The sequence below is a fragment of the Colobus angolensis genome, unplaced genomic scaffold, assembly GCF_000951035.1.
Source record: "Colobus angolensis palliatus isolate OR3802 unplaced genomic scaffold, Cang.pa_1.0 Scaffold17, whole genome shotgun sequence".
NCBI lineage: Eukaryota > Metazoa > Chordata > Mammalia > Primates > Cercopithecidae > Colobus > Colobus angolensis.
The window spans coordinates 802,499-815,454 of record NW_012114821.1 but is presented as its reverse complement, the minus strand read 5'-3'; the positions used below and the strand labels follow the sequence as shown (position 1 = coordinate 815,454).

Genomic DNA, 12,956 nt, shown 5'->3' with positions numbered 1-12,956 from the left:
CATCCTGACTAACACGGTGAAACCCCGTCTCTACTAAAAATACAAAAAATTAGCCGGGCGCGGTGGCGGCGCCTGTAGTCCCAGCTACTCGGGAGGCTGAAGCAGGAGAATTGCTTGAACCTAGGAGTCGGAGGTTGCAGTGAGCCGAGATCGCGCCACTGCACTCCAGCCTCGGTGACCGAGTGAGACTCCGTCTCAAAGAAAAAAAAAATTATTGTCCCAGTTTCTGAGACTCGTGAATTGATTCCAGCTCAAGGTTTCTGAGGCTGACGTCTTCTCAAGGCTCAACTGAGGATGAAATATGCTTCCAGCTTCCCTCAATGCTTGTTGACAGGCCACAGTTTCTCGCTGACTATTGGCAAGAGACTTTAATTCCTTATCAAGTGAGCCTCTCTGTAGAGCTGTTTGTAACATGGCGGCTTGCCTCTCCAAAAGCAAGTGACCCAAGAGAGCCAGAGGCCAAGGCGGCTTTTACAGTTTGTTCTCAAGTGGCATCACCTCTGCGTTTGGTCACACAGGACAACCGTGGTACATGGCGGGAGGAGATGGCTCAAGGGTGTGGACACCAGAAGTGGGATCAACGGGGCCATCAGCAGGCTAGTTAATAGGGATAAATTAGCCAGGTGCAGTGGCTCATTCCTGTAATCCCAGCACTTTGGAAGGCCGAGGCAGGCAGATCACAAGGTCAGGAGTTCGAGACCAGCCTGGCCAACGTGGTGAAACCTCATCTCTACTAAAAATACAAAAAGTATCTGGGCATGGTGGCGGGCACCTGTAGTCTCAGCTACTCAGGAGGCTGAGGCAGAAGAATCGCTTGAACCTGGGAGGTGGAGGTTGCAGTGAGCCGAGATAACACCACTGCACTCTAGCCCACGCAACAGAGTGAGATTCTGTCTCAAAAGAAAAAAAGGCTGGGTGGGGGATAAATTGAAGACCTAAATAAATGGAGAGAAATACCATGATCATGGGACAGAAGACTTAGTATTATTATAAGGAGAACAAAATTAGAAGATTCACACTATCTGATTTCAAGACACAATAAAGCTCCAGTAATCAAGACTGAACAATATTAGCATAAATATAAACATGTAAACAAATGGAGCAGACTGTGGATTTCAGAAATAGACTCACCCATCTAAGGCTGACTGATCTTGACAAAGGTGCCACTAGTTGAATGGAGAAATAATCGTCTGTTCAGCAAACAGTGCTGGGATAACTGGACGTCCATAAACAAAAAGGTGAGCCTTGTCCTTTACCTCACACCATACACGAAACTAACTCAGAATGGATTGGAGACTAAAATATGAGCTAAGACAACAAAACTTCTAGAGAAAAAAAACCCTTTGATCTTGAGTTAGGAGACAAAATCACCAAATAGGAAAAAATTGGTAAAGTCGGCTTCATCAAAGTTAAAAACATCCACTCTTTGAAATACACTGTTAGGGAATTAAGCAAACCACACACTATATTTGCAAAGCATATATCTGATACCAAGAATATATTTTTTAAAAAATTTCTGGCCAGGCACAGTGGCTCATGCCTGTAATCCCAACACTTGGGGAGGTTGAGGCAGGTGAATCACTTGAGGTCAGAAGTTTGAGACCAGCTTGGCCAACATGGTGAAACCTTGTCTCTACTAAAAATACAAAAATTAGCTGGGTGTGGTGGCAGGTGCCTGTAGTCCCAGCTACTTGGGAGGCTGAGGCAGGAGAATCACTTGAACCCGGGAGACAGAGGTTGCAGTGAGCTGAGATCGCGCCATTGCACTCTAGCCTGGGCGATGGAGCGAGATTCCATCTCAAATAATAATAATAATAAATAAATAAATGACAAGTGGCTGAGCATGGTAGCTGACACCTGTAATCCCAACACTTTGGGAGGCCAGCGTGGGTAGATCACTTCCACTCAGGAGTTTGAGACCAGCCGGGGCAACACAGGGAGACCCATCTCTACAAAAAAAAAATGAGCCCGGCGTGGTGGTGTGCTCCTGTGGTCCCAGCTACTCGGGAGGCTGCGGGGGGAGGATCTCTTGGTCCCAGGAGGTGGAGATAGCAGTGAGTCAAGATCGCGCCGCTGCACTCCAGCCTGGGTGACAAAGCACGACTCTGTCTCAAAAAATAAAAACGTATATTGAAAAAGGCAAAAGATTTGAACAGATACATCAAAAAAAGACAAATACCAAATAAGCACTTGAACAGATGCTCAGCATCATTACTTGTCGGAGAAATGCACACGAAAACCTCAGTGCCAGCTACCAGAACAGCCAACAGGCCAGGCGCAGTGGCTCACGCCTGTAATCCCAGCACTTTGGGAGGCTGAGACGGGCAGATCACGAGGTCAAGAGATGGAGACCATCCTGGCTAACACAGTGAAACCCTGTCTCTACTGAAAATTTTTTTAAAAATCAGCCGGGCGTGGTGACGGGCGCCTATAGTCCCAGCTACTCGGGAGGCTGAGGCGGGAGAATGGCGTGAACCCGGGAGGCAGAAGTTGCAGTGAGCCGAGATCGCGCCACTGCACTCCAGCCTGGGGGACAGAGCAAGAGATTCCGTCTCAAAAAAAAGAAAAAACAGCCAACACCACCAGGTGCTGAGGAGGGCACGGAGCCACTGGAACTCAGCCGTGCTGCTGAGAACACAAATGCTATATCATACTCTTTGAAAAGCAGCTTGGGCGTTGCATGTGAAATTAAGCGTTTACCACACGGCCAGCAGCTCTGCTTTGGTTATTGTACTGTTCAGCTCCAGAATTTCCATTGGGGGTTCTTTATGATTTCGTCTCTTTACCATTGTTTTGGTATAGATGGGGTCTCGCTGTTTGGGTGACTGTTTGCAGGGGTGTTCCGTGGGATTTTGAGCAGTAGTAGTTTCTGAGGTCAGTCAGGGTTGTTCTGGCCCCAGCAGGGCTCTTCATCGCTTTCCCTTTGCAGGAGAACAAGCCTGTGGTTTTACTTGTTTCTCTTACTTTAGAGGAGCTGTCGTTTCTGAGAGCACTCTTGGGCTGAACTTTCAAATAAAATGAGTTTCCTGGGGGAGCTTCAGAGCTCTTTCCTTACGGACAGCCTCTCTCCCCAGGCTCATTCTCTGTGCCACCGCTCTGGGCACTGGGCCGGACAGCAGCCTCTGATCTTCTTGGCCTGGCTTTCCCAGCATGGGTTCTCTACCCTGCAGTTTTAACCCAGAAAGCCTGAATTGTATTTAAAACTTGTGGTTTTTAAGGCCAGGCACAGTGGCTTATGCCTGTCATCCCAGCACTTTGGGAAGCCGAGGTGGGTGGATCACTTATGGTCAGGAGTTCAAGACCAGCCTGGCCAACCTGGTGAAAGCCTGTCTCTACTAAAAATATAAAACTTAGCCAGGTGTGGTGGCACATGCCTGTAATCCCAGCTACTCAGGAGGCTGAGGCAGAAGAATCGCTTGAACCCAGGAGGTGGAGGTTGCAGTGAGCCAAGATGGCACCGCTGTACTCTAGCCTAGGTGACAGAGAGAGAGTCCATCTCAAAAAAAAAAAAAAAAAAAACACTGTGGTTTTGAAATTGCTTTAATCAGGTGGGAGCTGCAGGGAGGTGGTCAGAGACCTGGGTGTCCTCAGCCTGCTGTGGCTGTGGCCGAGCCCCTCTCTGAGGCATGGGCAAGGTGGAGGAAGGGAGTCCCTGGCGTCTAGGCCACATGCTCCAGCAACTTGGTCTCTTCAACTTGGATTCGGTGAGGATGAGAAACTCGGGTGGTCTGCCCAGCCCGTGAGATCCGGGAAACCTTGTGTGGGAACTAAGGGGAGAACGGTCCCCATCTTTCTGCTCCCCTCCCCCTGAGTGTAGTGCCCATCATGGTGAGCTGGGGTGAGAGGGAAAGAGGAGGCTGAGGTTCAGATGCCACCAGGCCCGCTGTTCGTACCAGGTGTCGGTAGATTTTACTCCGTAAGTGTTTATCTGTTAATATGCCTTTAGGACAGTTTTGAGACTTTAAATGGTTTAAGTAAGCTTTGCTTGTTTCACAGGAAGTACTTCGACGAAGGTCCTCACATTGCTGTCCCAGAAGTGGAAATCTCTCCATTTTCAAAGCATAGTTTTGCCGGATATTGAGTTTTTATGTTTTGTAGAGATGGGGTCTCGCGATGTTGCCCAGACTGGTCTCCAACTCCTGGGCTCAAGGGATCCTCCTGCCTTAGCCTCCCAAAGTGCTCGGATTACAGGCCTGAGTCCCACACCCGGCCAGTATACAAAGATTGAGTGGCAGGGTCTTTTATTTTAATACTTTTATGTTATTTGTTTTGGTTTGTTTTTGTTTTTGTTTTTGTTTTTGTTTGGAGATGGAGTCTCGCTCTGTCGCCCAGGCTGGAGGGCAGTGGCGCGATCTCCGCTTACTACAACCTCCACCTCCCAGGTTCAAGCAATACTCCTGCCTCAACCTCCTGAGTAGCTGGGATTACAGGCATGAGCCACCACACCCAGCTAGTTTTTCCATTTTTAGTAGAGACAGGGTTTCACAATGCTGTCCAGGCTGGTCTGAAACTCCTGACCTCAAATGATCCACCCACCTTAGCCTCCCAAAGTGTTGGGATTACAGACGTGAGCCACCACACCAGCCATTTTAAAACTTTTTTTTTTTTTTTCGAGACAGAGTCTCGCTCTGTCCCCCAGGCTGGGGTACAGTGGGGTGATCTCAGCTCACTGCAACCTCTGCCTCCCGGGTTCAAGCGATTCTTCTGCCTCAGCCTCCCAAGTAGCTGGGAGCACAGGCACAATTTTTATATTTTTAGTAGAGATGGGGTTTCCTCATGTTGGCCAGGCTGGTCTCGAATTCCTGACCTCAGGTGATCTGCCCGGCTCAGCCTCCCAAAATGCTGGGATTACAGGTGTGAGCCACCATGCCCGGCCGTGTTATACTTTTTGTGGTGTCTCACAGGTCTCTGAGGCTCTGCTCATTTTTGTTTTTGTTTTTGTTTTTTTGAAACAGAGTCTCCGTCTGTCACCAGGCTGGAGTGCAGCGGCGCAATCTCAATCTCGGCTCCCTGCAACCTCTGCCTCCAGGGTTCAAGTAATTCTCTTGCCTCAGCCTCCCAAGTAGCTAGGACTATAGGCACAGGCCACCATGCCCAACTCATTTTTTTTTGTATTTTTAGCAGAGATGGGGTTTCACCATGTTGACCAGGATGGTCTCAATGTCTTGACCTCGTGATCCACCCACGTTGGCCTCCCAAAGTGCTGAGACTGCAGGTGTGAGCCACTGCGCCCAGCCGGCTCCTCTCCTTCTTATGTCTTCTTTTTTCTTTTTTTTCTCATACCGAACCATCTCAATGGACCTATCTTCATGTTTGCTGACTCCTTCTCCTAGTCAGATATGCTCTGTCGCCCAAGCTAGAGTGCAATGGTGCGATCTCAGCTCACTGCAACCTCTGCCTCCCGGGTTCAAACAGTTCTCCTGCCTCAGCCTCCTGAGTAGCTGGGATTACAGGCATGAGCCACCACGCCTGGCTAATTTTGTATTTTTAGTAGAGATGGGGTTTCTCGATGTTGGTCAGGTTGGTCTCCAACTCCAGACCTCAGGTGATCCACCTGCCTTGGACTCTCAAAGTGCTGGGATTACAGGCGTGAGCCACCGTGCCTGGCCCCTCTGGTTAACTTTTAATCTGAATTATTATACTTTTCAGTTCCAAAATTTTGATTTCGTCCTTCTTTACAATTTTTATCTCTTTATTGATACCCTGTGTTTGATGAGATGTCATTCTCATACTTCAGTTCTTCAGCTGTGGTTTCCTTTAGTTATTTGAACATATTTGAAATAATTGACTTAAAATCTTTGCCTGGTAAGTCCAATGTCCAATGTTTTGGCCTCTTTGGGGACAGTTTCTATTGATTGCTTTTTTTTTCCCTGTGTATGGTGTGTGGGTCCTAGCTTCTTGTTTCTTTGCATATCTCTTGTTTTTGTTTTTTTTTTTAACTAGAGTCTTTGTTTGTTTGTTTGTTTTTGAGTCTGTTACCCAGGCTGGAGCGCAGTAGCTTGATCACAGCTCACTGCAACCTTCACCTCCGGAGCTCAAGGGATCCTCCCACCTCAGCCTCCTGAGTAGCTGGGATGACAGGTGTGCGCCACCACACCATTTAATTTTTGTATTTTTACTAGAGACGGGGTTTTGCCATGTTGCCCAGGCCGGTCTCCAACTCCTGAGCACAACCAACCCACCCGCCTTGGCCTCCCAAAGTGCTGGGACCACAGGCGTGAGCCAGCACAGCCAGCTGGAGAACTGGAGCTCTCACAGGTTGAGAGTGGCAGCTCTGGAGCTCGGACTCCCCCACCTCCCCAGGATTTGTCACTGCTGCTGTTTATTGTGGTTATCGGCCAGGTAGCTTTTCGGGACTGCTTCTGTAAAGGTTCTGTTCTTTCTTGATGGCCACTGCAGTCTCTGTTCCGTTCACTGATGTGGGTCGTGACGGGGTGGAAATGTTCTCGAGGCTTGGAGCCAGCGAGTCCCCGTCTTTGGGGGCTGTGTGTGTACTGGGGACTCCTTCAGCGCTTGGCCAGGCCGTGGACAACCCGACTATGCTTCCCTTCCTGCTTACGCAGAGCTCAAGGTCAGCCAGAAGTGAGAGCTCAGGGCTGGCTCACACGTGTACGGCTGCGAGATGTCCTGGAATATCTCAGAGCTTTTCAGAGCCCCTAGTGGTGCCTCCTTCTCCCCAGCGGCCGGGCGCTGCCTCAGGCCGCCACAGCGTTCAAAAATCGCCTCTAAATGTTTCAACAAGCACGCCTAGGCAAACAGCTTTTTTATTCAGGAGAGCTTCAAGTCAAATCAGAGACAGCCTTGTGCGTGGACTCCTAGGCAGATGCTGCCAGGCCTCTGGGAATGGGGCCTTGGAGGAGCCCAAGCCCTGGCCCACCCCGCAGCAGCTGCCAGGACACTGGTTCCCACGGGGACTGCAGCTGTTGGTTTTCAGGGCTGCAGATGGAGTGGGAATAGGGCATGTTAAAATGCCGCCAAGCCTGGCCGGGCACGGTGGCTCACGTCTGTAATCCCAGCACTGCAGGAGGCCGAGGTGGGCGGATCACTTGAGGTCAGGAATTCAAGACCAGCCTGGGCAACATGGTGAAACCCCATCTCTACTAAAAATACAGAAATTAGCCGGGCGTGGTGGCGCCTGTAGTCAACTACTTGGGAGGCTGGAGCACGAGAATCACTTGACCTTGGGAGGCGGAGGCTGCAGTGAGCCGTGTTCGTGCCAATGCACTCCAGCCTGGGCAACAGAGCAAGACCCTGTCTCAGAAAAAAAAAAAAAAAAAAGTTCACACAGCCCACTGTTCTTACTAAGATTCAGCTGTTTTTCTGGAATAAATGCTCCCCGTGCTACTGTAATTCTTTGGTTAATTTTCAGAGTCTGGAAAGTTGGCGTTTTTCACCATCTCTGTCCTGCTGCCTTGGGTCCTTTCCGTGACTGTTCCCTCCCTAACACACGCGCATCCCTGTTTATCCGTGACTGTTCCCTCCCTAACACACGCGCATCCCTGTTTATCCGTGACTGTTCCCTCCCTAACACACGCACATCCCTGTTTATCCGTGACTGTTCCCTCCCTAACACACGCACATCCCTGTTTATTTCGCGTCTGTCTATACTGGAAAGCGGTTCTCCACTTCTAGTGCCATACCATGGGGGTTTTTCTGGCTTTTTTCCCTGTTTGCATCTGCAGCTCCCTTCCCTGGCAGGGAGAAATCTGCCCCACTGCCCTTCCCCAGTTTCTTCACTGGGTCAGCCGCCCCTTCCTCTGCAGATACCCCTCACCTCTCTCTGGCCCTGCTTCAGGCCCCCATTCCCCGCCATGTGGGCTTCTTGCTGTCCCCTAAGCCTTCAGTGCCCCCTCTGAGCCACTGTGGCCACGGCCAGCAGGGATGCCTCCCTCGCCAGCTCCTCCTGATAGCTCTGGGCCTGAGCTTGGGAGATAAAGGGAAGAGGAAGAATATATTCAGTGTTCGACTGTCTGTTTCTTGTCTCACGTCACAAAACAAGAATGAATTTGGATTTCTGAACGCAAATGTGTTTTCCTCTGGAGTAATGAAATCAGGACTCAATCTCCTTTGCTGTTCCTAAGGGAAATGTCCTGCTTAAACACCCATCCCGTGGGCATGGCCAGAGTGCGGCAGGTGCTTTGTGAGTGGAATCGTGGCCTTCTCTAGAACCCCTGGGAGGGGCTTCCCGGCTGTGAGGAAGGCCCCGCATCTGCCCACCGCCCAGTCCTGGGCCTCACAGTGAGGATGCAGGTCACACTGCACAGATGAGGCCCGTGTGGCAGGTGGTCCCAGGAATGAACTCGCCTCCCGCCAGCCCCCTGGGCCTCCCATGGCCCCAGCCCCATCAGGTGGAATGTCCACTGCCTGCGCTCCAGAAGGGGTGGCCTGGGGAAGGGTGGCTTGGGCACGCTGCCTCTTGCCACCACGCGTGACCCACCGTGTGTCTCCCTTTCAGAGTGGGAACAGCTTCCATGTGTTCGACCAGGGCCAGTTTGCCAAGGAGGTGCTGCCCAAGTATTTCAAGCACAACAACATGGCCAGCTTCGTCCGGCAGCTCAACATGTGTGAGTGCTGACTCCGAGGTGCGGGAGGCAGACCTGCAGACGCAGGAGGACCTTGTGGATGAAGGACGGAGCCCCCTGTGCTGGCTAAGGGCATGCCATGGAACCCAGCAAGCCTGGAGGCCGGGGGCAGCTGCCTCTTCCAAGGGGGAGGGTCCTCGTGGATATGAACCTGGGGTCTCCAGGGAAGAACCGTGAAGCCCGAGCTGTACTCCACGTGTATCGGGCGTGGGGAGCCCCGTGGGGACACAGGGTCTCACTTAGACCAAGACCACCCGGCCACCAGGCGTGGGCTCTGAGGGGCAGGGCGGGGTCTGACCGTGGCCAAGTCCCGCAGCAGCCTCCCAGGGCAGTGGCCGCTCTTCGAGGGGTCTGGTCCCGCCCTGAAGCAGAGCCGCCCCCTTCCCTGCTATGTGCAGATGGTTTCCGGAAAGTGGTCCACATTGAGCAGGGTGGCCTGGTCAAGCCAGAAAGAGACGACACGGAGTTCCAGCACCCGTGCTTCCTGCGCGGCCAGGAGCAGCTCCTTGAGAACATCAAGAGGAAAGTGACCAGTGTGAGTCGCAGCCCCGCACCCTCGCCCAGTCTCACCTGCCACGGCTCTCCCCGCCCGGCCCTCCCTGAGAGCTCCCACCCCAGCCTGCCTGCTTCCTGAGGGACCCGGCTGCAGTGGACGAGCCTGAGCCTGCCAAGCTCCCAGGCCGCTTCAGTGACCCCTGTCCCTCTCGGGGTCCAGGTGTCCACCCTGAAGAGTGAAGACATCAAGATCCGCCAGGACAGTGTCACCAAGCTGCTGACAGACGTGCAGCTGATGAAGGGGAAGCAGGAGTGCATGGACTCCAAGCTCCTGGCCATGAAGCAGTAGGTCCCACACCAGCACTGTGGGCCGCAGCGGGTGCTGTGGGGGCAGGGCCCTGTCCAGGGCTCCAGGTGCTCAGCCCCACCTCCTGCTCCACCCAGATCTACCCTGGGCCTCTGCCCCAGCCCTGCCGCCCATTGCTGCCGTTCTCCACGTGCAGAAGGGGTTGGGAGGGTCCCCTGTTCTGCACATCCCCAACGCCCTCTGGGCCATCCTGGCCTCCGAGCTTGGCAGGACCTACCAGCCAAATTTTGAGGACAAGCCCTGCACAGCAGACCCACCCCACCCACCTCGGGCCTGGGGTCAGACGCATCTCAGGCCCTTCCTGGAACCTCTGCCCCACACTTGCCTGGGCCTATGGAGCTAGCCCCCCAGCCCCTCCTCACCAGGGCCCTGCGGCTCTGGGGAAACCTTAGCAGGGACGTGACACACGGTGGCACCTGAGAAACTGAGGCAAGCCCACCTCGCAAGGCTGGCTCAGGTCTCGCATCCACTTTGGGGCTCCAGGCCTGCGGGAACCCCAACCCCAGTTGGCCCCAAGCAGACTCACAGGCTTGGTGGGGCTCAGCCTCCCAGAGCAGCAGGAGCGCGCTCACGGCCCTGCTCAACTGGCTGGGGACAGCTCTTCCCCGCCCCGTGGGGCCACCTGGTGGGGCCACCTCTAAGCCACTTCCAGGCCTGGCCCTGAGCACCTGCAGTACACGGGACAGCCGGTGTCGCAGCCTGAAGAACCGTCCTCCCTCTACCTGGCTTCTCAGGCGGAAGGGCGGCTCAAGGGTCTGCTCCTGGCCTGTGTCCAAGGCAGCCCTCCAGGTGTTGGCCAGGATGGATGCCAGGATCCGGGTGCACCTGGATCCTGGTGCTCCTGTCCCCAACACCCTACCTGACACCAGGTGTTCCCGGCAGGGAGAGGGGCAGTGGGACCAGCAAGCCCTGGCCCTGGCCCCCAGCAGTTCTCATCCTGGGGTGGGCCAGGCCAGACATGGTCACACTTACCCCTGCTCCTGCCTGGTGGACGGGGAGGGTCTGTGGGGCTCCCTCAGCCCTGGGGCTCCTGGGATTGGGCCCCACTGACCCAGCCTGGTCTGTTGCAGTGAGAATGAGGCTCTGTGGCGGGAGGTGGCCAGCCTTCGGCAGAAGCATGCCCAGCAACAGAAAGTCGTCAACAAGGTGGGGGCAGGGCCAGAGGGCCGGCGGGGGCCCCACAAGGGCCAGGGTGACTGTGTCCTCTCTCCCCACAGCTCATTCAGTTCCTGATCTCACTGGTGCAGTCAAACCGGATCCTGGGGGTGAAGAGAAAGATGTGAGGTTTTGGGGACGCCTGCATCCGCCACCCGGGGCCCAGTGCCATCCTCCTCCTCTGTCAGCTGTGCCCCAAGGTGGGGGCTGGCGGCTGACCTGCACCCTTCCCCACAGCCCCCTGATGCTGAACGACAGTGGCTCAGCACATTCCATGCCCAAGTACGGCCGGCAGTTCTCCCTGGAGCACGTCCACGGCTCGGGCCCCTACTCGGTGAGTGCTGGAGGCAGGGCACCCGTCCAGGCGTGCGGGCGGCAGTGGGGTGTGTTGCCCCAGCCAGCGCCGCACGCGCCTCCTGTCTTTGATTGCAGGCCCCCTCCCCGGCCTACAGTAGCTCCAGCCTCTACGCCCCCGATTCTGCGGCCAACTCCGGACCCATCATCTCCGACATCACCGAGCTGGCTCCTGCCAGCCCCGCGGCCTCCCCCGGCGGGAGCATAGACGAGAGGTGGGGGCCGCATCACCCCAGCCATCCTGTCCCCCAACGAGGCGAGCCCCTGTGGGCCCAGGGCAGAGTTGGGGATGAGGTGGGGCTGGCCAAGACACCAGCTAACGTGGTCCCCCTCGTGTCCAGGCCCCTGTCCAGCAGCCCCCTGGTGCGTGTCAAGGAGGAGCCCCCCAGCCCGCCTCAGAGCCCCCGGGTAGAGGAGGCGAGTCCCGGGCGCCCATCTTCCGTGGACACCCTCTTGTCCCCGACCGCCCTCATTGACTCCATCCTGCGGGAGAGTGAACCTGCCCCCGCCTCCGCCACAGCCCTCACGGACACCAGGGGCCACACGGACACCGAGGGCCGGCCTCCCTCACCTCCGCCCACCTCCACCCCTGAAAAGTGCCTCAGCGTAGCCTGCCTGGACAAGTGAGTGCCGCCCCACCCACAGCCCCTGGAGGCACAGCCCTGGGCTTCAGCTCAGACTGTCCCAGAGGGCTGAGCAGGGCAGCTGGCAAGGCAGGACCCTACCCCTAACCTCGGAGCTCGGGGCTGGGGAGGGAGACAGGTGCCAAACAGATCACCCCACAATCCCAAACGCCACAGAAGCCAAGGGCGTGTCCGGGCAGGCTGCCGGGCCCTGCTCTCAGCCAGCCCTCCTGCTGCTGCCACCCTCTTGCCACAGGTCCTGGCAGGTCGTGCTGCCCAGACAGATGGCAGGAGATGGTGAGCGGGGCCTGGCCTCCACACCCCCAGGCTTGCCCAGCCCCTGCCTGCAATGGGGGCTCTTGTTTTTGTATCTTGCAGTTTGGCTCGCACTCCACAGATGTCTGGGGTCGCCCGCCTCTTCCCCTGCCCCTCTTCCTCTCCGCATGGCCGAGTCCAGCCAGGGTTAGCGCTGACCCCGCTGGGGTGGGAGGAGGGCCCTGCCAGAGCTCGGGCCCTCCCACACGACCGTGGACCAGACCCAGCCTGACAGGGCATGAGCATCGGGTCTGGGCGGCATCATCCTAAGCTCCTCTGTGGCTGGGGCTCAATGTCATCATGGCTCCCCTGGCCATGGGCCTGTGGTCATTGCCTGTGACAGGGACAGGTCTCCCTGGCCTGGCACGGCCTCTGGTGCTGGCAGGATCCAAACTGCGGTGCTGACTACACTTCCTGCCAGGCGGGGTCTCCAGGGCACCTCTGGTACCCGGCCTGGCTGCCTGTCCCATGGCCCAGGTGTGCCCCATGGCCTAGTGCTTTCTTGGTCACAGCCACCAGACCGTGAGTCTCATTCCCACAGCAGCACCAGGGCAGGGACTGAGCCCCCCACACACTGAGCACAGCCCCAGCCGTTTTCCCAATGCAACGGGAAGCCTCACCAACCCTGAAAACTGAAATCCCTGATCCTCGTGCTAGAGCTGAATACACCCCTTGTCTCCTGGGTCCTCTGCCACCAAGGCCTCCAGGCCCTCATGGCGAAGGGATGCCCAGCATGGGCCCAGCCGCACCCGAGGGCACAGAGCCTCCACCACCTCCCAGGCGGTCCTCGAATGCACTGCCCCCTCCAGCCTGTGCAGGCGGTGCAGCCTGGGGGATACAGTCAAGGGGAGCCCTTCTCCCACAGGAGCGCATCGGGGTGTGGGGCCTGGGGCACTGGTTCAGCTACCCCCTCATCCCGGGCCAGGAATGAGCTCAGTGATCACTTGGATGCTATGGACTCCAACCTGGACAACCTGCAGACCATGCTGAGCAGCCACGGCTTCAGCGTGGACACCAGCGCCCTGCTGGACGTGAGTCACGTCCTGTCCCGCCCTGCCCCGCCCT

The 12,956-nt window shown here is 55.9% G+C and overlaps 1 protein-coding gene across 1 annotated transcript in view; it reads left to right on the top strand.

Moving 5' to 3' along the window:
- Positions 1-12,956, top strand: part of HSF1 (heat shock transcription factor 1) — a 27,434-nt gene that overhangs the window by 13,364 nt on the left and 1,114 nt on the right. Inside the window, exons 2-10 of the mRNA XM_011938032.1 lie at positions 8,456-8,564; positions 8,981-9,117; positions 9,298-9,422; positions 10,515-10,590; positions 10,662-10,723; positions 10,837-10,933; positions 11,032-11,168; positions 11,295-11,576; positions 12,817-12,931. Coding sequence (XP_011793422.1) covers positions 8,456-8,564; positions 8,981-9,117; positions 9,298-9,422; positions 10,515-10,590; positions 10,662-10,723; positions 10,837-10,933; positions 11,032-11,168; positions 11,295-11,576; positions 12,817-12,931 — 1,140 coding nt within the window. The remainder of the gene's footprint in view (positions 1-8,455; positions 8,565-8,980; positions 9,118-9,297; positions 9,423-10,514; positions 10,591-10,661; positions 10,724-10,836; positions 10,934-11,031; positions 11,169-11,294; positions 11,577-12,816; positions 12,932-12,956) is intronic.